This window comes from Camarhynchus parvulus, chromosome 1, assembly GCF_901933205.1.
Source record: "Camarhynchus parvulus chromosome 1, STF_HiC, whole genome shotgun sequence".
In the NCBI taxonomy this organism is placed as follows: Eukaryota; Metazoa; Chordata; class Aves; order Passeriformes; family Thraupidae; genus Camarhynchus; species Camarhynchus parvulus.
Window position 1 is genome coordinate 11,119,829 of NC_044571.1, and position 24,897 is coordinate 11,144,725.

The 24,897-nt window shown below is 36.7% G+C and overlaps 1 protein-coding gene across 8 annotated transcripts in view; it reads left to right on the top strand.

Moving 5' to 3' along the window:
- Positions 1-24,897, top strand: part of DMD (dystrophin) — a 1,148,514-nt gene that overhangs the window by 1,014,049 nt on the left and 109,568 nt on the right. For all 8 annotated transcript variants that reach the window (XM_030961382.1, XM_030961390.1, XM_030961407.1 and 5 more), the window contains 2 exons: positions 4,479-4,557; positions 16,269-16,329. In XM_030961382.1, the coding sequence (XP_030817242.1) occupies positions 4,479-4,557; positions 16,269-16,329 (140 nt within the window). The remainder of the gene's footprint in view (positions 1-4,478; positions 4,558-16,268; positions 16,330-24,897) is intronic.

Here is a 24,897-nt window from a genome sequence, read left to right on the forward strand (position 1 = left end):
TAAACCTCAAAAAATGAAAAAAAATAAGACAAATCCCATCCCCCCCCCCCCCCAGAATGTAGTAGTAGACCCAAGTTAAATCCATCAAATCCTTATTCTGACTGCAGTGGAGCTGTTCGAAAAATGTTGTCAAGGTTGAACCCCACATTAGGTAAAGCACTTGAAACTATTGCTAACAACTGCATGGCAGAGCTTTGCTTTTGTTATTGTCTTAATTTGTTTTTCAGAATTTGATTATAGATTCAGTTCACAGGGCTGAATCCAAGGGATGGGAAACAGAACTCGTTTCATCAAATGTTTTCAAAGTCTTTAAAGGAGAAAGACTTTACTTTTTTTTCTTGCCAATTTTTTTAGCAGAAGCTGTTTCTGTACCATGTCAATATCACTTAAAATCAGTACAGGATCTTTAATATTACCATCTTCAATCTCGAGTATATTTACTGCACTGCTGTGGTTCTTTCATTTGTTACGATTGAAAGAAGATCAATGTTATATAAAACATTGGATTAAATAAATAATGGAAATGCATGTCTTTTCAAGCATGCATCCCCAGTGAAGAAAAGCAACGGTCCAAGTATCCCAATTACAGAAAGTTCTGATGCTTGCTTTTATGTAAAAATTAGTTTAAAAAATATTTTTATATTAGTTCTGTTTAAATCAAATTCTCACATCATGATAAAGCAATAGCTGACTTTTTAGAAATCCATTTATTTATTTTTAAGGGTTCTTGCAGAGGAATACTGTGGAGTTTTACCTGAAAGGTACCCAAATGAAATCCACAGTTCCATCCCATGGAGATTGGACCAGATGACCACTGTGGGCCCTTCCAGCTTTACCCATTCTGTGTATGTTACATTCTGGTAACAGTACCTTTAAAGTAGTATTTTTTTCATGGCTAAGCCAATACTATTGAAATCAGAAGAGAATGTTTTACTTCATTAACACCACACCTTTTTTTTCTTCCCTTTAAAGCAAGGAAAATGGATGCTTGAATGGGCTTGAAAATTTTGCAGTTTTCTTCCCACACCACAAGGCTCCAGTTGTTCACATTTTGTTCTAACTGCTCTTGGTTCAGAGCATAGCATACAAAAATACAAGAGATACTGTTTGTGCTTGTCTTGTAGGAGCCTATTTCCCTTGATTTGAAGGAAAAACAATAACAATAAAAAATTCTAAAATTTGGGAATTACCTATGGCTTGTTTCTGAAAAATAAGAAACACTTTGACATGCCAATGAGAATTTCTTTGAAGAATCATGAAACATTTATGAAGACTTATATGGATAGAATCTCCTTCCTCAGACTGTTGATGTATAAGTCACTAAGTCAAATCCAAATCTGATTTTATTGGACCAGAGACACATTCTTCTGTTTAAGCAAGGATTGTTTCAGTGGGTTTTTGTTGTACACCATTATCTGAGTTACTGTGGGTTCAATTTCTGTTATTTTACCATTTATGTGTTAGTTTTGATAAAATTAATAGAAACTGACTGCAATAATCTTCCTTGCTCTACCACCAAAAGTGAGTTCATCTTTTACTGTCTTTTACCTAAAAGGTAGTATGCCAACACATCAGCAAGTGGCATTTCCTGGGAGGCGAGTGGAATAACGTTTTGTACTCTCAGGTGATATTTCCTGGAGAATTCTCAACATTTGTCAGTGTTTTCTTCTTCTCTGTATTGACAAAATCTACCTCTCGAAAGAAGTATTTCCTGGCTCGCATCCAAAGTTGTTCAGTTGGAAAGTTAACCCTGAAGTGTGTAAGGTATTTTATTTTGCTGATGTACATATACGGCTAAAAATCTTCAGGTTAATAATTTTGTGCAGTTTAAAGGTTATCTGGATGTTTTTAAGGGATTGGAATTCTCAGTTTCAGCACACTTACAGAAGTTGTATAGGCTGTGTGCTGGCAGTGGTCATGTGTACTAAAGGGTTCCCATGCTCTTTGCTGACCACTCTTTGGCTGTTGAAATTTTCCTATATGAAACACTGCTCCCCACTGTCTGTTTGTAAAGTTCTCATCTCTTTAGGGATTTTTCATGCCAGCAAAAACTTTTTCCATCCTGGCTGACTTAATGAAAATATGTACTAATATAAAGGAAGAGCCATATAGTTCTTTATTAACCAATATTTCCTAATGACAAAATAAGTATGCTATGAGGTAATTTTAAGACAATTCTAAAGAGTATATGCATTTTCATTACATTTTCCAGTGGCTTTATTTGCATGTGTTTAGGTATGTTTAAGATTATCTTTCTAGTCTTCATTGAAAGGTTATTTCTTGGTTTAAAATAATAGCACTTCAGTTAATTATTCTGTTCTTAAGCTAATTCTACTGATGACCAGAAGCAGCCCTTTTTGTGTTTTTCTATGCACTTACAGACTTCCCCAGCTTGTATCTGTGCAGTGAATTGGGTGTGAACTCAAGCTCAAAGTCAGTCCCTGGTATGAAGCATTGCTTAACAGAAACATCTGTTCTTGCAATTCAGTGGGAAGCCAGAAAAGATGGCATAGAAATGAAGGGAGCTGCAGGAAAAGCACCTGAAAAATGGTTTGAGGAAAGAAAGCAAATGGGTATTTTTGCTTATGGTGTTAGTTTTAAAATTGTAAGCAAATAAATCATGTCTAGGCAGTAAATTGCTATTGCTTAGTTAAAGAAGATTTTGGAGTCTAGGGGTTATCTGGCAAACACACACAGTCATATCAAATAGCTCATTCATTCTACCATTTTAAATTTTTCCCTTCCAAATGTGTCATGCCCAGTTACTATACAATAGTTCCCTCCTAACACCAATTAAAAAATTCTCTGAAAGTTTTAAAATGTGTATTGCTTTTTACTTGTGCAACCTATTTGTTTCCTTGTTATGTATATCACAATTTACTTGTGCAACCTATTTATTTCCTTGTTATGTATATCACAATTAGGTAAATTAAAATACACTTACCTTCTGCTTTGCCAGTGTTGATGGAACACTTTTTTTTCCAGGCAATGTTTAAGTGAACCTGCTTCCTATAAGTTACTTTATTACATTTCAAAATTATTCTATCATTACTTTCAAGGGGGTTTTTTCCTTGTTTTATCTAATCCCACTCTTAGGTCTAACTTCATGACATCCTTCTAGCATACAGGCTATAAAGAGACTGGCAGATGACACTCATATGTCAGGGAATCATGTTGCAACCACCCCTTTTGGCCACTTGCTCAATACTCCGCTGAGATTTTCAAGGGTAAAGATAAAACCAGTCTGTAGTGGTTTTGCTTTGTTAATTTAAGATTTTACTAATTTTGAGATTTCCTAACTAATGTGTTTACTTCCTGTTGTGAGACAGAATTAGGAGAAAGGTAAAGTAGGTTCAAAACTTTAAAAGAGCATAAAGAAAATTTTATAAAAAGTAACTAAAAGGAAAAAAGGTAGTAAGAATAAAATAAACTTTTCAGAATACTTTTTCTCCCCCCAAATTTTATTTTCATTGATAATGTAAAGAAACAAAACCTAAAAGTTTTAGTTAGTTTATTACCTCTCAAATAGTTTTTGTTTAGTTTACTTAGGGAGAGAAGTCCCTCTTGTTAAGGTTATGGAGATTTCTCCATAAGAGGAAAAAACCAGTTTTTTGTGGGTCTTAATTTTGTGATGAATAACAGCCACCTGGGGAACTCTGTTAACATGAAGGAAGTGTCTTCTATAAGTTTTCCTATAGTTTGTTGATGGGTTGTGTTAACTTATGGGGTATTGTTTTAAAGATGAGTTGTTTAAAGGTAAAAGTTCTTATTATCTATCTGTCATGTGTCATAGTTTAACATGAGTTCAAGGAAGTGAGACAAAGACTTTTTATGTAACTAACAGTCTATTAAACCACTGAAAAAACCTAAACTAAGTCCTAAACTATTGTTTGTTTTCATGCAGTACACCAACCCAACAAAACCTTAGGAACATGTTCTTCAAAGGTCTGTTCTGAGGAAAGGTTTGATGATTAAAAGAACATCAAAATGTTTGTACCAGCTGCTCTCTTTTGGTTAACCTCATTTCAGCACTTGGTTGAAATATGGTTATCCTGTCCACATTAAATGAGATTATATTTCATGTGCTGATTTATAATACTGTACTCTCAAAAGTACTTTAGAAGTAGTTTAGAAATATTATTAACAGATGGATATTCTGACTTCAATATTGACAAGCAGCAGTCATACTATTTTCAGGTACATAATGTCAGGCCAATTTGCTTTACCTTTATTTATCAGCCTTTTCATTTTCAGCTTCTCCTAGCATCAGTTAAGATGGGGACAACAGAAAAAAAACCCTTTTTTTATTCCTTATTTTTTTCCAGTGACACATTTCATCTCATCTGAAGACTCTGAAGGATAACATTTGTTGCAGGAAACTGCTTAATTTTAAACTGAATGTTCACTAATAAAAAAATGACCTGACTATAATTGGTCTTTGTTTCTTGTCTGTAAAAGTCATTTTTTTCTCCTAACAGGTGGCCGTTGATGAGCGCATCAAGCAACTGCATGAAGCTCACAGGGATTTTGGCCCTACTTCCCAGCATTTTCTTACCAGTGAGTGATTTCTTGTTTCCCATTCTTCTTGAGCAGTTTGCATACACGTTTAATTGATAATTTCGTAGCCATGTGCTAGTTGTTGTTATGAGTTTCTATTTTAGACTATATTACAATTGTTTTCTTTTATTTTCTCTTCCCTGGGTGCAGAGGAGTGTTAAATATGTTCATATTGTCCAGGTCCAGAGTAAAAGAAAAACATCTGCTGTTATCATGTCTCCTTGTCCCCACTTCTATCTCTGCAAGGCTCATCTTCATTTGGGGGCTTCCTTTAGGACTAGTAAATGAAAATTATGTTTAAAAGAGTTTCTGATTATTTTAATCCAGAAAGCATTAAACCCCCCTCAAAAACCCCCAAAACAACACAGATTTGGTTTTTCTGTTTAAAGAAATGTTCAGCTCCAAAAAGGGGCAAAACCATATATACAAGAAAAAAATTTTCTAGGATTTGATCACTTAGCAGAGCAGTGAAAGGATAAAAACTGGGGTGAGAAAGTTGGCAGAGGAATGGCAGCTGAGTAAACTTTTTACAACTCTGCATAAAATATAATTGCCAGCAAAATTCCCACTTCACCTCCACACGCATTCTTTTATCAAGGATGTTTTGAAGTACACTGAAAGACAACTTGAAATACCTTCAAAGCTCCAAGGCAGTGACTAAAGTGAAGCTTCTTAAAGGCCATGTCTTTTCCATTGTACTTCAATTAAGGAAAGTAAACAGTAGAGCTTTATTTAAGAGATTGTATCAGCAGAAGAGAACACAGTCACAGGATAATGGTCTCCTACATGCAGAGGGACAAGCTATCCAGGCATTGGAAATAGATGTTGCTATTATTGCACAGCTACGTTCACAGTGGGATAGAGGACAAACTTTTCTTCAGCTGATACTGCCTTGTAATTTTAATAGGTTAACCATTTTCCCAGTGAAGATCTTGATGGGAAACTGAAAATGCTCAGCAGGATGTCCTGCAAAATCAAAACCAAGGTTGATGTTGTGCCATATAAGACAAATGCAGGCTGATTCTACCCTGGACCTTCTTTTGTCAAATGATAATCCTATGAAGAAATAAGCCCTATTTTTATTATTTCTTTCTAACCCACTTTTCTTTAATTGTTGATCACTGGGAATTACTTTATCGGTTCAATATACGTAACTGCAAATCAAACTTGCCAAGCCTGAATGTGCAAGAGCCATGAATATATGACATAAACACAATATTTAAGCACATACCTGTTTTTCCTTGTGACCCATGGTGTATTCTTGGTGAAAGAATAAATCTGTAGGGTAAATTAAGCAAGCCTGGAAGAGACTAGAGTGACCTGCACTGCATTATCACACTGATCAAGCTGTCTTTGTGCTGGTATTGAGTGCAGTCAGACAATTTTCCTCGGCCCATTCTGCCTTGCTATTGCTAAACTAAATCAATCTAAAAGATGATCAGTGTATGATAGTCACCTCTTTTGGCCCACCCACCACCAGTGAGACATTATTCTTCTTAGTAACTAATTAGAGCCAGCAAATTGTGGACATCATTCTGGACACCTCATTCCACTTGATGATCACTATAGGAAAAGGAGTCAGGTGAAAATGTGTTGATTTTGGAAATAGTCCAACTATCACTTAGAAAAATGGGCATTTGTATTTGCTTATTTGTTCTTCTCCCTTAGATGTGTGTGCAAATACATAATCTTACCCATGCATACAAAAATTAGGTATTTGAAGCTCTGAAAACATCTGCAGAATCCTTCCCAAGTCTAAAACTGCAGTCACTGAAAACTGCCAGTACATACATCAGTCCCATCTTTCATCAGCATCAAATTCCAAAAGCATCCACTATCGTGTACTATCACAATGCCTAGAGAAAATACCGTGCTTTGACATGCTTCTTATGCTTTTTTACTACCTCTGCTGCATCCTTGCATGGATGGAAGCACATTTATGGGAGAGAAAGCACTGCAGGAGAGGGTGACACAGTCCTTGCCATCCAGCACTAGTGGTTTTTCTGCAGCTGTACTTTTGGGGGTGAACAAGTCAGACATAAAGGTTGCCAAACACAATCAGGCAGGTTGAATGAAGGTGAATTTAATGGCTTGTAAATTAAGTTTCTGTACGTGGTAGACAGAGTCCAAGTTGATCAGTCTGTGACAACAGCAGTGAAAAGATTAATCATAGCAATTTTTATGGTTTTATTTTATAAGCTCAAAACTCTGAAAGCATTTTTATCTAAGGAGCTGAGATACACATAAGATCAGTGTAAACTATAATCAGTAAGGAAAATAGGCAATCTATTGCTTATTGCACATCTAGTTTATTTGCCAGTAATAATCAGTTCATCCTCCCTACTGAGCATCCACTTTCCCTCTTCCATAGATTCTTGCCCACCTTAAGGTACAAGTAATAATATCTGTTTATATTCTTACATGAAAAATTATCTTTTGTAGTTGATATACCTTTAAGTAGTTCTGCAAAGAGGCTGGCACTACAGTCAAGGTCACATAAAATCAGTGACTGAATTACATTTCTCTCTTATCAGAAAGAAATAAATATGATCTGCTAATCACGGTAACTTTTTCATGTGCTTGTTATTATTTTATACATAGAAATTATAGCATCATCTGTCTTTTTCTGCTTGGTTGAAACTGAAGGTGCATGGGGCTGTTGAAAACCTAGCACAAAAGTAATGGGGGAGTGATGCAGGGACCTCATTTTTGTCATGTCCTGTGAGGCAAGAAATCAAGAGGTAGTCCCTGTTTCTAAGCACTTACAGCCTGTTCTAAGGGCTATTCACAGAGCTATTTCTGAAAGAGATTGGAAAGAAGGTGTGAGCTAGAGAGATAAGGAGTGTAAAAGCAAAAAAAAAAGTATTCTTATTTGTGGCATTTTTAAATTAGAGAGTTTTTCTCCATTGTCTTTTCATGCAGTTCAACATTCTTTTCCCACTCTTTCATCTTTTAAATGACCAAGTGCCAGTGTTTTCAATGCTGTAGCATGGGATAATCCAGATGTTTCCTGGTTGTAAATTAAAGAGATAGTGGCAAAGGAATGGGATCCACTTGTGTCTCTCTCTCCTTTAAGGCTTTGGTCTGCCTCAAGTATAAAAGACTTATCAAAACTGGACATGACTTTTCACATGAACTTGCCTCTCTCCAGGCCTTCTACATTTTTTAATGGGCTCTCTCACGCCACTCCTTGAGCTCCTGACTTTCGTGCTTCCCCAAACTCATTTTGCTCTGCCACTGTCTACAGAGCCAGTCCCAGCTCCAGCTCAGTTCATTCCTTGCCAAGGTCACACAGAATTCACAGAATTCACACACAGAATATTTAAGACACATCTGATAAGTGTATTAAATGGGAAAAAACTTGATATCATGGATTTGTAGAGTGAGTTTGTTGGTTTTGAAGGACTTGCTTAGACTTGTTTAATTCGACTTGTTTAATTAGAATTGTCTAAATCAAGGCATAAAACCACTGTAAAAATAAGATCTTTCTGTTAAAAAGAAACTTGTAAATATTTAGCAAAGTAATTACAAGAAAAATCTGTGATCCTTTCATGGATGAAGGCACTTAATTTGGGAATTATATACAGTAACTGAGGTGTGAAAAAGAATATCTGCAAATTTTAAACACAATGCCAGCTCCAAAGTTTTCAATGACTCCTCTGGAATAATTTTACTATTTTTGACTTCATCTGTATTTTTCTCTGTGATTGTGCCTCTTACAAAAAATGAGATTCATTGCTCTTGTTGGAAGACCCACACATAACTATTGTATGTCACAATAGTTATTACTCTTTTTGAGATGCAATAAATGAGAGGTAGCATTGATGTCAGACTGTTTCTAATATCATTTGCAGTGCTATTCAGCAATCACTCACACTTCTTAACGTGCATTGCAGGTGATTGTTCATTCATGTGCATTGCTGGTTATTGCTGAAAACTAGGTGTTACATCTTTTAAAACCATGAGCAAACCTTGTAATTTACTGTCCAGCCCCAGTATGAGCCATCTTTTAGTAAGTATAGCATGTCAGTGAAGTGACTGCCTGAAACAGTGCTCACCATATAACTGGCAATTACTTAGGATTATGACTGGAAAATTCCAGTGGTTTTCAAGCTCAGACAACATGGACTTTCATCAACATGAAAGAACCTGTGAATACAAGGAACAGAAAGAACATTTAGGTTTGCAAGGCTAAAAGGCTGATATACCCATTGCCAAAATTTTATGATTCATATTTCCCAGGCTGTGAGTTTTTGCTACCTGCATATGTCAGTACCAGCCTGTTAAATCCTCATACCTGAATTTGTGCTAGGACCTGGAGATACCTAACAGGAGATACTTCACTGTGCCTCTCAGTTTCGGACTTGTAAGTAAGAGCAGCGCTTAATTCAACACAAGATGAGGCAGCCCTAGCAGCTTTCATTCAGAAACAGAAAGATGACAAATGCTGGAGCCACCAGTTTGTGTTGTAAGTGATCAGAGTGCATCTGCCGCATTTATAGAAGATAATTGTTGCTTAAAAATAAAAAATACAGTCACAGGAGTAGGCTGTGTATCCTAGGTCCCTCCTTCTCAGGATAAGCTCAGAGCTATTCAGGTTCAGATCTGAGTCTTTTTTCTTATTTCTGTGCCTTTGTGTTTTCCTTCAGTTATTTAGCCCACTCTCCTGAGAAACTGGAGATGTGGCTCTGAATTTCTTCGTCTTGGGAGAGAAGTCAAGTACTCTTCCCACCTTCTGTGCGAGTGCTCAGATTATTATGCAAAGCAAAGACTAGGGAAGCTCTTTCTTGCACAGGCAGATGTCTTTAAAAGGGCAAGTCCTCCTAATTGAGATATCCAAGTCTAAAAATGAGAGGGCTCTATGACTCTTAGGACACTTTACCCATCCATCTGATAGATTATTTTCCAGTGGAAGCAACTTCATCTTTCTCTCTTATTTGTCACTGCATACATTATATCTTATTGTCTTTCAGATATATATGACAAGCAAACATTGAAAAACATGTCCATTCATCCATGTCCTTTGGCAAAATGGTTTAATATGTTTAGATATCACAGGAAATATGTTGAATAGAAAATATCACCTGGTAGTAGAATAAAGATAGAGGATAAGTGGGCACAAACAAATCAGCCTAACTCTGAGAACTCTCTGAAAGCAGAAGGATTTTATTATTGTATTTAAATGTATTTATAAAAAAAGTATTCACTATTATATATATTTTAATATGGTCATATTAGCTAGAGGATCCTGATTGCTAAAAAACTGTTTTTCTACGTCAGTATAAATGTAAAGGAAATACATGTGCTTCTGAAAAGGAAAAAGTGGCAAAGTACCAACAAAACCAAATACATTTAACAGGTCTTGCCATTGTGATTATCATGGTGAATTTCTAAGAACCCTGGGCACCAATTCAACCTCAAGACTTGTGTGAGGTGTACATCAGGTTTAAAGTTAAGAGAAAATACCTTCAGTCCATTTCACCCTTGTTTAGGATATCATGGCCACAGCTACAGCTTTTGATAGTCCTTGCCTTGGCCTGATTGCTAAAAGTCTTTAAGGGTAGTAAAACATTGCCATATTTTGAGAGGTTATCTTTATGCTTACTTTTGGAATAAAATTAGTAGAATTAATTTTACAGTGAGTTTTCATTTTTTCATTATGCATTATATTATTATTGTTTTCAGTTTAAGACATTCTTTTGTCCTCAAGCTCCAGGACTAGGATGCAACAGGCACATTCTATATATGTATATCAGAATTTTTCTTTCTGTTTTGCTATGTAAGACATGGAATATTTACCAAAGATTTATTTTCTATTTATCTAATTTCATTTGCCAAAAATCACCACCAATTTGATTAGGCCATTTTATAACCTCATTTGATCAGCCAGTTTTAGAGACTCCATTTTTAAGAGCATAAGAGTGTAACAGAAGTTAGCAATGTGGAGTACCTGTATGTGGGCCATTATAAACTCTATCTATATTTCTTTGCTCTATTTCATTCAGTATTCTGCTATTAACAATTGTATTTTTGCCATTTTACAAATCGTGTGACATTTAAGAAAATGAGCACATTTATATTTCACAATACAAAGTGGCATTTGGAAACTTCTGGAACACTGTTCATGGTTAAAGGTGTGCATTATTTAGGTCTTACCATATAATGTTGACCCTAAACTGCAGGTGATAAATCTGAAGTTGGCCATAAAGATTCCAGCAGGAAATGCAGGATGGAAATGCCTCTTTTAACTCTTCTAAAATGATTGTCATAATTGACTCTGATCACATGTTGAACTTTTTTAATGACTAAAAGTCTCTTCTTAGAGATTTTTAATCATTGAAGATGACTTCTTCTCTGGTTAGACATGCTCTAAATATGGTGTATTTGGTAAAGGTCTGCATGTGTGCTACAGTGACAGACAGTGCTGATGGTGTTGTGAGTATTTGCTTGGACTTGAGAAGGGCAGAGTCCAAACTGAGAAGGGGCTCTCTATTTCCAAAATGCCCATGAATCCATCCCCATGTGCAGCTGGGCTTGCAGAAGAACAGGCCCCAAACTGTGTAGACCTTATGAAAGGCAGGTTTGGATTGATGTTTCTGCCTTGCAGCTTCTCAGCTGAGTGGTTGGTGTATTCTGACATCAGTTTCTCAGCTACATCAAGCAATTTTTAGACCTCAGTGCTACACAGCATGGTCTGATTGTTCATCAGTCTTACCTAGAAAAATAAAAAATTCACATAATTTAGAAATCAATCTAAATCTTAGCTGAAAAACCCCTATGTTTTACAGGTATATAGTGGCATTTGTTGCAAAGGATCTCAAAGAGCTGGCAGGTTATGCAAACACCTCTATTATGTCACTGCCATGCAGATGCACGTTTTGGAGGTAACATTCTGCCAGCCTGCACCATGCACTGATTATGGTGGGGAAATATTGCTTTAGCATGTTCTCTAAGGAGGAAAAGCATGACCTCATTATAGTCTCTGGAGAGCAGAATTTTCTCATTTCTAATGGTTTTATCTGAAAATAATCAAAATGTAGTACTCAATGAATCTTATTGGAAAAGTTAAGGTAGCTTACACAGATGGGAAATTCTGATTCTTGGGGAATCAGAGTCTTTTCCTGATGCAAAGATCATCTCATCCTTTTTTCTCCCTGCCTGCCTTTATCTGAAGTCACCAAATCCATACTTTGCTGCAGTGAAAATAATTGGCATCAAAATAAACTTTATGTGAATAAATAAACAGTTTCTTAACTCTATGCTGTATTAAGGTATTAATGATGATAATGCTAGGTAAGAAGAGTGTAAGTCACACAGGTCATGCAGGTAGAATTTCCAGGCTGAATCAGGGAATAATTATCATTAAATGTGAAATGTGAACATAATTCAGCACCTTGCTGAGTTACAGACACGATGGCCAACAAACAAGATAATGGGGATGTAAAAATGAGCTCACCTTTAACTGCCATGATGCTAAAAGGAATATATAATAAATATAATTAATTTCTAACAAAGTGAGAAAAACATAGTTGACAGGATATATGTGACAGTGTATGAACACTACACAATGCTTCTTTGTGGTTTCTGTCCAAAACCTCTTAGTGAAAATTAAGTCAAAAGATTTTTTTTTTTTTAATTAGAACGGAAAATGTACACTCATATGGTGACTAAAAGTCTGTGGTGACTATTTAAATAAGGACCATTGAGAGAAATATTTAAATGTGGACATACCAAATTTACTCTTTGAATAGCTGAAGGAGAAACAGTTTACCATTGGTAAACATACATGTATTTTTCATTATATTTGCATTCCTAAAGTGAAATATTTATAAGATTATTTTTTTGTAGTATCAACTACTATCATCCTGTTTAATATTTCATTCAGTTCCCTGCATAGATTAAAACAGTACTGAAGTTCAGAGAGCCAGCATGCCACCATTTCACCATACATTCTGCCAACAAGTAAGAACGTCTGCTTACCATCAAGAATTGTGTTCACAGGCAAAACAAGTCCCGGCTCTTAGGACACCTACAGAAAGGAATAAAACTCAAAAATTAGGTAATCATTAAAATGTATGTCAATGCAAACAAAGCGTAGAGAAATTTAAATTCACTCTTAAAATGCCCTGTGTTTTGTGGTGATATTTAATTTCAGTCACAACAGCACTGCAAGTAGCTGGGTGTATGGTAATGGGTTCTTACCCTGTGCAAGCTCAAGCAATAAAACACTTTGGAATTACTCTCAGCAAACAGGAAATGTCTGCTTCTTGAGTGCTGTAGCACACAGGGATACTACAGCATATGTATTTAAAAAAGTCTTTGTTAGCAAGACATTTAGGTGGATTTAACCATTTACGTGTACTGGTTTTGTATGGACAGTCAACCTGTACTGATACCCAAAGATAAGAAACAGCTAGTCTTAGTTTCTGGGTTTCTGCCAAAAATGAAATTATTATTCTCTGTGTATAGCTGTAAAATGTACTGCACTTTTTGTCAACTCAAATTTATGCAAGGTTAGAATCATCCAGGAAACCAGAAGTGTATTATAGACAGCTTCACAGCAACCTCTTGAAGGAATACTAAATCCAATTATGCAGAATATCACAGAATTGTTTGTTATTACTATAGCACTGAGCTCTCATGAAAGCAAAAGTATTTGTTCCTCTTCTAATGGATAAAGGACACTATCATATGTAAGATTCTGTGATAATAAGTTATGACTGCAAAGCTCTTACCCAGATTAATTCAGAAGCAACAGATGAAATACATCTGAAAAATATGCAACATTCTGTTCAGTCCTTTAGCTATTGAATTAAAAACAAATCTTAAAGTGGAACAATTGTAACTTAGTATTCTTCCCATTGGGAATATTAATGATTGCTTGGGAGAGAAATATGTAACAAGGTCAATTTTTAGTTAATACTGAAGGGTATTTTGCTTTCAAAAATGATAACTTAGTGTAATCTGATTTGAATTATTTCTCAGATGATGCCATTTGCCACGGGTAAGAACCCTACAATTGTCACTGAGTAAGCATTTTAGAACTGGTTGATGGAGAACATATTAGTACACATTAGGTTAGAATTACTGAATGAAAGCATGTAAAGAAATCACATAGTAACTGATAGTGTAAAACAAAACAGTGATCTCTGTCTAACTCCTTGGCTTTTGTTTGCTGCCATCTAGAATGGAGACTATTGGAGCAGTCATCAAAATTATATTTACAGCAGTTTTCATTCTTACAAGTAGAAAGAATATTTAAGTATTATGATTAAGAATTCTGTATGAACCTGAAAATGGGGTTATTTTGAGATTTTTAACATCAAAACATTACACAATATTCTATTTTTGATACTTTTTACATTTCTACAAATCACATAACAGATTGTATCTTTACATCCTTTGAGGCTGTAGCAGAGCACAGAAACTGAGCAGCTGCAGCTTGTGCTACCAGGAAGAGCAGCTCAATGGACAGCAGCCTTGGCCACCACAGCTCCTCAGCCATGCAGTCCATGAACACAGAACCAAAGGGCAGTGCCTGGCCCAAGAAGGATTTTTGTGTCATAAAGAAATGAGGTGTATATTTGAGTATTTTTATTTGAAAATGCATATAGTTTTGTGCTCCTGTGTTTGTGGGCCATGCTACAGCCTTCAATGGCAATGCAGTATGCTGGTTCTCCAAGAGATCCAACACTGTAATTAAAATTCTGTTTCTTGCACATTTTGAGAGTTACTGATTCTCATGTTTCATACCTTTGAAATTTACTTTTCTTCTTTTAAGAACACAGATCTGTGTAAATGTAAGTAATAGGAAAGCAATGACGCTCAGCTAAGCTACAGATGGCTGGCTGGGGGTTGAAGAGAACAGCAGAACATGCAGAGATGCTGAGGCAGAATTTTCAGAACTCCTTGGCCACCAGCAATCTGAAACAGGATTACCATATTTATGGAGAGAGGCTTTTCCCGAGGACATGTAGTGATAGGACAAGGGAAAATGGCCTTGAGATGAAGGAGGATAGGTTGAGATTGGGTGTTAGGAAGGAATTCTTTACTGCAAGAGAGGTGAGGCACTGGAAGGTTGTCCAGAGAGGTTGTGGATTCCCCATTGTGGATGGGGCTCTGATTAACGTGGTCTAATAGGAGGTTCCCTGCCCTTGGTGTGCAAATTGAAGCTATGTGATCTTTAAGGTCCCTTCCAACCCTAAGCATTCTATGATTCTTCCAAACATATTCCTTCCTTTCCCTAGCTTCTTAACATTGTCCAAAATTTATATTCACCCTCTCCCCAGCCTGGTTCCCACCTGCTCTTCCTTCTCCTCTTCAGACCACCTATAATAGCAGCAATTTCTCCCATGTCTGATTTGTGTCCCCTTGTTGGGAGTCCCTAGTCTCCCTCCAACCCTTCTTCAGAGTTCATGTACAAAAGTAGTGAGATTTCCCTATACAGCCATTTTAGAAGCACATTTCATCTCCTTCCTCAAACTCATGTCCATACTCCGATATGTGGGCAAGGGAGAGAAACTATACTTCATTCTACAGAGGGAGTTCTGTGAATCTGGTACAACATAGATGAAATATGTATATTGGTAGTTATTATTTGTATGGATTGCGATTTTTTGATTTTGATACAGCAGGTTGGGAGTGGCATTTTTAAAGCATCTATTTTGAGTAAGAGAGGGAAAGAAAATAGAGCCAAATGGTCAAGAAGCTAATTCCTAGTTGTCCTGGTAACAGTTCCTTTCCTTTGTGAACAGCAGGGGTCACTAAAAAGAAGGGCTATACTGGGTGAAGCAAACATGCTTTTTTTCTCCATTAGATTACTTTTCATATGTTTTCTGATTTAATAATTTTATTAAAGAAAGAAAATTCTGGTTTCTAATTTGTTTGACAGAGAAGAAACTCCTAATAAAAAAAATATCTCCCAGACTATGGCCTAAACTATAAATTATCTCTGCCTCTAATAAAAAATAATTTATAATTCTTTTGTCAAATGAGTGTTATAGAAACCTCTTTTACAAAATACTTTCATTTTGTTGTAAGATGATGTTGACATTTAACACCATGAAAGCCAAAAGTGAGCAAAGTTATTTCCTCTCTATTTGTTGTGATCATACTGTCATTTTCTCCATTATTTGCTGTTATTGGAAGACAGTAAAAGACAATTAGTAATGTGGAGAAATAAGAATAAAAATGTCCACCATTTAGAGCAAGTCAGCAAGGGCATAAAAACAAACAAAATATGATGGTCTCTCAGTGTAATTTCACTCAAAATATAAACAAGTGCATAATTCTGCTCTTAGAAGGATGGGAAGTGCTGACCACACAAGGAAAGAAATAGAAGAAAACCCAGTCAAACACCTTAGCAGGAGGAATCCTACAAGAGAACACACCAGAATGATATGTTGCTCACTCTGCTTCATATCTGTTCTGTGAGCTTTCAAGGAGTTTTTGTATTTATCTTTGCAGCTGAATGAGTTCAGTTTCTCTCAGATTAGGACCGAGGTTTCAGAACAGCAGGTTAATCCTTCCTGCCTTCACGGGCAACTGAGCAAACAGACCTGAATCAACGTGGCCGAGAGAAAAATTGTAATTCTAGAGATTAACGTTGTCTTTCCTGTTTGACCTCCACGTTTCTCTTCTAGGTATGTTTGTATGTATGAATGTATGTGTGCAGCTATTTATTTATTTGTTTGTTTGTTTGTTGTTAACAGCTTCTGTCCAAGGCCCCTGGGAGAGGGCAATCTCACCAAACAAAGTGCCATATTATATCAAGTGAGTACAAATAGTAATTCATTCCAGCTATTTTCATTTCTTGTTTAAGAGGAGAGTTAGTAATTTTCTTAAATTATTGTGAACTGCTTCTATAGTGTCTAAATGGGAAGGACAAAAAGGAACAAAACCTGCAATACATTTCAGAGGTGTGCTAGTTATCTAAAAACACAGTAGGATGCCCTGATTTGTAAGTTGTTTGGGTTTATGCTGCTATAAATCACCTGCAAATGAAGTAAAGCTTTGGATTATAATTTAAATTGTGCTGTTGCCCTCTATGTGTGTGTGTGAGAGGTTTTGCAAAACCAAACAAACCCCCAACATTCTGAATTTCAGTTCTGAATGTGATAAACTAGGGGTTTTTCAACCCTGTAAGTTTTAATGGTTTATAATAATTTAATTAATTAATTAATGTTTTAATAATTTATAATGGTTTTAAATGCACATACTTAGTGTCCTCTTTTGGGACACTACTTGGTAAAGTCCATAGCTGAGGAACTACAAGGGGCAACTAGTCCCTAAAACCTAATCTTTTTGAGTTTAGCTCCCAAATTAAGCTAGTTTGTTTTAAAAGATGTGGCTGCACAACAAATTAGAAGAACATTTTTTAAAAAATCACTATTTGGAAATACCTGCTTCTCATGCCCTAAACAGAGCCACCACATGACTACAAAAAAATGATGGTTTAATACATTTTTTTCTGCTGAGTTTTTTACCTGTGCTTTACATGTGCCTTGAACTACTTATCCTATTTCTGAAGGAAACAGGTGATGCAATACCAGCTATAAACACCGTAGTGCAGGTAACAGACATGGGTGCTGTTTAATACACCTATTTCCATGGTTCTTCTTCATACTCCCTAAACAGTTTGCATGCTCAACCAGTGTCACTGAAGCCATTTGGTTATGGAAGGCTCTTGCAGTGGCACTTCAGCTGCAACTTTCACAACAGGGTGAACTTCCACAGCAGCCTCAGAACAAGTATTTGAGTTATGCATGAAGGAAACTCTGTGGTGCAGTTCAGAGGTTCAGTTATACCTGGCTAAGCTGGTTTACTGTTGCATTAATCTTGTAAGTTTTCTGATGTTTTCATTTGGCTATGAATAATGGAACAGTCACAAAGAAACTGGAAAGCTCTATCAAGAAGGAGGGGCAGTGTACCAGAGACAGGCTGGAAAGCAAGTCAATGCTCTGACATGTAAGACTCAGTTTATGGCACTAACATGAAGGTGAAGATCCTCCTTTTCTCTTTCACATGGCCTGACTTGCCGTTATGGGGAAGGAAGATTGGCAATTCTTAAAGCAGGCACAGAATGCACTTCATGCTGTTCTTGGCACCTCTGCCTGTGCCACTCACACCCAACAGCCAGGGGTCTAAATGGTTAAAATGGTCAATGCTCATTCTGCTTACTCCTTCCTACTTTTTAGTCTTCTGTTCTAGGCCATTTACAAATTCAAAGGAATATGTTTATTTTGTTCACTTTTAAAACCATTTTAATAGCCATAAACAGTTGTAGCATTATGCTGTGGATCCTGATTTAGGATCCTGCCAACTGCTCTAGTTTGTCACAAATGAGCGATTCAGGTTGCCTGAAGAATCACTGTCAGAGGTATTAACAAGTGTGGGTTTAATATGAATTTATAAAACTGCATCTTAGTAAAGTTCAACAGCAAGGTTCACTCTATTTAGTTCCCACATTATACAAAGGAAAATCAAGTTCAAATCTATTTCAAATTATTTACACATTGACCAAAGAGCCAAAGGGTAAGGTAGAACCTCCCAATGGGTCATGAGTTTCAGAGCAGACCCCCTTGCTTTCTAATGTCCTGATGGAGCTCAGCTGTGGCTAGGTCCAGACCTAGTCTCAGACTTGGACAATGGCATATGTCTAAAGGAAATAACTGCATGGATTTCATTAATACTTATTCAGCATGCTACCAGCCACTTAACAAGGATCCATAAGTAAGGGGTTTTTCTGCCATGGGTAAGGAAGGATTTCTTAGTCTCAGGTAAGGCATCTCAGTCCTTGAGAGGAGTCCCGTTTCCAGGGGAGAGTCACTGCTGTGCAGTCCAGCTGCAGTTTAGAGAATTTGAACTGGACTCATCCAAAGGTTGGTTGTTTGTAGAAAGGTCTCTGCCTTAAAGGATGACCTTGAGAGTTGTCCCAGGTCAAGGGGAGGTCACTGCCCTGCAGCCACGCTGCCCAGCAGGGAGAACTCCCTGAGGTGCCTCCCTGAGGCTGTCAGAAGTGGTTGGCTTGTAGACAGCTTTAACACAGGAGGAAGGATATGTGTGTACCTCCTTGTACCCACAGGCCTCTTTGTTCTTTGATAAAAGACCCTTGGAAAAGCCACCTGCTGTGCAGGCATGACTCACACAATCCAAGCTCATGTGCTTCGATGTTCTCTGGGTCACTCTGCCCCTTTGGGAGTTTCCAGAGGAGTTCTTGGCCTGGATACAGCTCAGATCTTTAGTTGCTTTAGAGCCTGTACCAAATTACTGATAGTTTGGTTAAGGGGTCAAGTAAATCTATCATACATTACTAGTTTAATTAAAGTTTTAATTTAGCCACATCTTTTATAGAAAAACTTGCTGCCCTTGGGATGTAAAACAAAGCAGTCAAGTTTTAATGCATCTTACTGAGCTGATAGATCTATCGTCTACTCCAGCTATCCTCAGTCATTTGCTTTTCATTCATTCTAATCACTCATGTGTCATATTTACAAACAACAAAATTATTTTCTGTACCTTTTTGGCTTTCAAAATAAACACACTCTTTTTTTAGTCTTTGAGGCATTACTTTTCTATTAGTTGTTAATTCTCTAAAAGAAATTCATGAAGGCTAAGAAAATACAGGTAGCATTCTTTCCATGTTTACATAATTTTCTTTCTGTCATCAATGTAGAATATTAGTGTTAGCCCTCTTCATCAACCAGATTTGCTACACATTTTACTGGTTTTCATTTTATCTGTTTTTCCCTTGATGCTTAGCTGTTTTTATCTCATCACTTTCCCATTTGTGATGATTTTGCACTCAATAATCTGTAAATCAGGCAGTACTTCATGCTAAGTCTTCAGCACCAATGTTTATTTATGGTTAGGTATCTTCAAGACCAGTGATTTTCCTGGTTAAAATTACATTTGTATACAGCTGAATAATCTGTAGCAACTAGTTGCTTGTAAAGCTTCAATACTTCCCTCTTGAGCTTATTCGAGCTTATTCACACCAGTTGGTTTTTTTTTTTTTTTTTGCTTTTTTTTTTTTGTTTTTTTTCAAATTGTATTTGGATAGGCAACATTGCCACGGACAATATAATTATCAACAGTGTACAACCTGCTTCAGCTGTTCCTGGTGTCTGGCATTGGATGCTTTCTTGGCCTAGTGTCAGCCTCATGGAAATTGCCTTTCAATGGCCTTGCATCGGCTGCTGCATTTCCTTCCACCCTTTTATGTGCTTCCCTCCTTATGGAGATGACAAGCTAGACCAGAACTTCAGCCCCAGCTTTCTCTTCCCCAGCAAACTGAGGAAATCTAGGTTTTTGTGCTCCAGGATGGCAGAAGTATCCCAAGCTGCAGGGGGACGTGGCTGCCAGGGCACTGAGCACTTGCTCAGACCATGAGGTGCTACTGAGCTAAAAAACCCTCTGCTTTGCCTCTGAGGTTAAACATGTAAAATTGCTTGAAAACACATTCTATCCAACCCTTTTTGTTTTGATCTTTTTTCTCCTTGATATATTCCTTGTGTCTGGTACAAAATGTAAAGGTTTCATTAGATTACAGAAGGAGAGGACTATAAAAATATAGTTTTCAGTTTAATCAGTCCTGTTCTTTGAAGACCTTGATCCTGCTTTTACTGCAGTGCAGCCTAGAAAATGGAAAGGAAGAAGCAGGCACAGGCATGTCTGTACTCTTTATTAATGTTTTAGGTATTCATTAAAATTTCTAAATTTAAGTTTTTAGAAGACAAAACAGGCAATTAGTCTACATTAGAAAGCTGAAAAGCAAATTGAATAAATGCACACCTCAAAGACTACTGAATATGTGTCTAAAGATATTTTAAAAAGTCTCAAATTCTAAAAAAGGCAGATAATAAAGGTAGGGAGGCTGCAGATTTTTACATTGTAATTCAGGTTAGATCACATTTTAGCAGAGCTCACCCCTGATGAAAGGGATCTCACGTGTGCATGCATGCCCTTGCATATTCTTATCTTCCAATCAAACAGAGAGAGAAGCTGCTCCAAAGCAGTGACAGGTAATAAAATCTAGTGTCTACTTCCCATTTTGCAGCGCTAGAAGAAATATTTGGTCATGCTGCAAGACCCAATCCCTCTGCAGTGTTTGTCCTCTCAGAGCACAAGGGGACATTAAGCAGCTCTGCTCTGAACTGTGTTTGCATCTCTCTTGTGTGTCTCTCATCCTCTGCTCTGCACACTTGTCCATTACTCAGCGTTAGGAGATCTCTGTTGGCTCAGATTAAAGAGGAGGAGTGGGATTGAAGTCTGGAACATCCTTTCTCTAAAAAATATTCAGTAGCCCCGCCATCGTGAATGTGTTGAAATCTAGTAGGTGTGACTTCTATGTTTGTACTAATCTTTGACATTATTCTTCCTCCGTGTATCTAGCTTGCCAGTTAATAGTGTCTGTCTTCTTACCCTCTTGCTGTGCCCATTCTTTTGAAGGATTTAAAATGCTTCTGCAAAAATACAGTTGTCTTTCATCTCAGTGCTTCCCACAAAGGAAACCTTCCAAGTTATTTCCCAGCCAAGCTTATTTTCTTATACAGATTATAGCAGTTCACTGAACTTTGTCCTGCTGAGGACAAAGCTGGATTCTCAGGAGCTTTGACTCCTTGAGAAGATCCATGTGAGCCTCTCTCTATAAATTAGCTATGCAGTGAGCTAACTCCAAGGACAAGGCATCTCCACTTGCTCACTCTCTTCCACATTGTAGTTTCCTATGAGAATATTTGATTTGCATTTATTGTATCAGCTTGTGACATACATTTTTTGATAGTTTTAGATCCTTCATTCTTTTCCTACATCACACTGGAGATCTAGCAGGCCAGTTTCTATAAACATACTTCTTTGTTGTCTTATTTTTTAATCTCCCTTTCAATTGTTGTTTAACCATGCAGAATTTCAACACAGAAAAAAAAAAAAGCTAAGACCCCTGAGTTTTCATTGTAAAAGCAAATAGATTAAAGCCATGATTCTTTTACTTTTGTTCAACTTAGAGACAGGATAAATGAATGTATCTGAATTAAATTCTGCTAAGATAAAAAGTGAAGAAATGGTGTTCTGAGAAAATCACTTGGGTTAATTGTTTCTTCTGCAGAATGTAGATAAGTACAAGGCACAAAAGGAAGTAGGAAATATCTGTCAGATGGAGCAGAGAGAGACATGGAGAACCATAAATAAATAATGTATGATTATGGATATGCAGTGAGGGAAGCTGTGAGCAAGCTTTGAAAACCATGTGTATGGCTAACAGTTAACCTATCTACCAAATAAAAAATTTAAAAAAAGTATTATTTTCACATCTCAAAAGCATAGTTATTATGGTTTTTTCCTGTCTTTCAATTCTGAACTCTACATAGCAAAATTGAAACTATTGTGAAGGAAAGAAAAAGTACAATACTTTTCAGTTTGCCTTTATGTGATGTAAATTCTCATGCTGTCTGGCATAAAAACCTAAATGATATTTCTTAGAGGTTTGTCCAAGCGCAGAGATTTTCTTTATGATTTGTAGGGTTGTGAAGCCTTGGTTCCAAAACTTGTCACTAAAATTTAAACTCAGAGTGTAAATAAATGAGAAATCTTAAGCCTTTAACTACTTTTATAATGAAAGCAGAGGTTATAAACAGATGTGTTCCTGCTGACGGAGCGAGAGCACTCAAAGAAGATACCGTGGGTCTGCTCCTCATTACCATCTGTCAGCAGGGAGTTACTGCCCTCGCAAGAGAAGCAGCTGAAGGGGACTTAATTTGTTTTTAAATGAATTATAAGTACTCAGCAGCAATTTTAGTGCATCCTAGCTGGTGTGGGAGCTGAGGGCAGGGCTGTAGCCTCTGGTTTGGGGCAGTGAGTGAGGGAAACCATGTACTTTCCCTCCAAAAACACAGTGCCTGTTGTGGAGGGGGGAGAGCAGATTCCTTGGGTGCCCGCACAGCACCTGGTCCTCTTGGTGGGACTCTGCTTATGGTTAAGTGGAGAGTAAAGCTCTTTAGCTTTGTTTTCAAATTCATTCAGCGCAAATGCTCATGAAGAGTATGTATTGTTAAGCATTACAGAGGGGTTAAACAATGCAAGGATCATTTTTGTGCAGGTTAAATCTTAAAATGTGTTATGCAGGTAATGAGCTGGGTAAGAATTTTCGATGAAATCCGACTTTCTTATATTCCTAATTAAAGGGAAATTATCAACATTTAAAATCTATTAAATCCAGTTAGTCATTGCTTTCCAGCTCTGGGACTAGCAGATTAATATATGAACTGTTTTTATAGGCAATAGTGTAAAAAAGTAAATTTTTGTTACTGTGCAAGGAGTTCATGTATTTATAGTGTAGCAGAATAGAATTACATAACCTTAAATATTTTACTTTTATTGTAGCTGAAGTTGTTACATTTATTGTAAGCTGAATGTGATTTTTTTCTTGAATTTTACTTCATTTCTATTAGCTTCATTTTATTCCAGTTGTTAAATGTAGCCTGGCTACGCGAGACAACTGAAGTAAATGAATGTAAAATTACATGGCCAATATAAGCTTTACAAAGTTGAGTGACATCTATACAATATGGTCCTATTTTATAGAGTATATGCCAAATCTTCCATTAAAAAGTAGATTTTACAGCTGCTCCTGATAGCTAAAATGTATTGCTATCTACTCAAAGCCCATCTTTTAAACAGTGTGCTTAATAACCAGGATTCTAAAATAGGAATTGTGTTTGATTTCCACTGGAATGCTTTGAACTTGAAAAGATTAGACACATTAAGGAAAAAAATAGAAAGATTTGCCTGTCAGAATTTTCCTTTTTTTTTTAAAGATCAATTACATACTTAATTTAGATGACGACAAAGAGGAGACGACTTCTGACAACAGTCCAATGTAATATTCAAGGAAATGGGGAACAATATCTCAGATTCCTTACATATTTGTGTTATATCAAGAAGTCTCATACGTCCTTTTTTTCCTTCCAAAGACTGACAGCTTCTCCAAAGCAGCACTTGTCACATCCATTGCCTGCATTGCCCTTGGTCCAGTGTCCCTTCTAATGCAGCCAGCTCCACAAATAAGACAATTTCTCAATTTCACATAAGAAAAATTCCATCCATATTATAAGGGACTCAGCATTAAATTGATCCTGCTTCACCTTTTTTTTGTCTTCTTTTTGATCTCATGAGTCTAAAATATGGCAGGAGTGTAATTTCTAATTGTGCTTTAGGAAATGTCTCAACACCAGTGAGGAAGAAGTGGGTATGGCCAGGTGAGATTCACATTTCCAGCTCTGTTTGCTGTGGATGCACAGCTTTGGTTGACTGAGGAACATTCTCATGTTGGCACCTGAGGCCATGCAACAACCCAGAGCACACTGGGAGCGCAATAATCAGCCATGCCAGCTGGGCTCTTTCTCTTTCCCTAAGTGGCCTCTCTGTCAGGGCAAGGTCAGGTGTTTTCCTGGAATCTTTTACAAAATTAATTCATGGGTCCTGCTGAACTGCTCTTGAATCTATTCTTTCTCTGACCTTCTAAGATGCCAGCTATCCTGCTGACTGCAGTAAGTTTATATTTTTCAGAATATTCTCCACCTGTCTTTACAAACACTTCTTATCATGAGAGATTTGTTTAGTCTTTACTTACTGAATCATGATTATGGATTATTGGGTCCATTTTTCTCCTAATGGAATGCCTTTCAATGATTTTCTTTTCTTCTTGTCAAGTAATAACTGAAATCAGTTCTGTGTTGCACATCAGTCCTGTAATATCCTTATCTTCAGAGCTTAAATCTTGAGAACTAGTTTGTGTATATACTACACTTAGGACCTACAGATTCTAAGGGACACCTAAAATTATTTAATTGAGAACTGTATAAATGTCAGGCTGCAATTAGACTTAAGGAAATATTCTAATGAATAGGTTGAGAATGACCAAAAAATCTATATTAATTTTGCTTATTTCTCATTATATGTTTCAAAAATTTAATTTTATGAGATAAATTATAGTTTCAAATATGATCTTTAGGTTTGGCAGCCTTCTGCATGCTACTTATTTGTTTTGAATTTCAAATATTCATCAGATAAACTTTTATATTAGGAAATCTCTGGCTAGATAATTTAAGAAAAACAAACCATAAAAAATGCATCTCATCTCTGAATGAATTGCTTTTCTTACAAGTAATTTTTGTAACACAAGCATTCATGGCATTGCATTTTCCATGGCAGCTGAGCTCAGAAAATGAGATTATGGCACAACACAAGCATCACCCTTTATATAACAAGCCTAGCAGGGTCACTGAGTGCTGTCTGCAGCCTACAGAGTAGAATAGTGAGTAGAGGTCAAACTTGGCTCCTCAT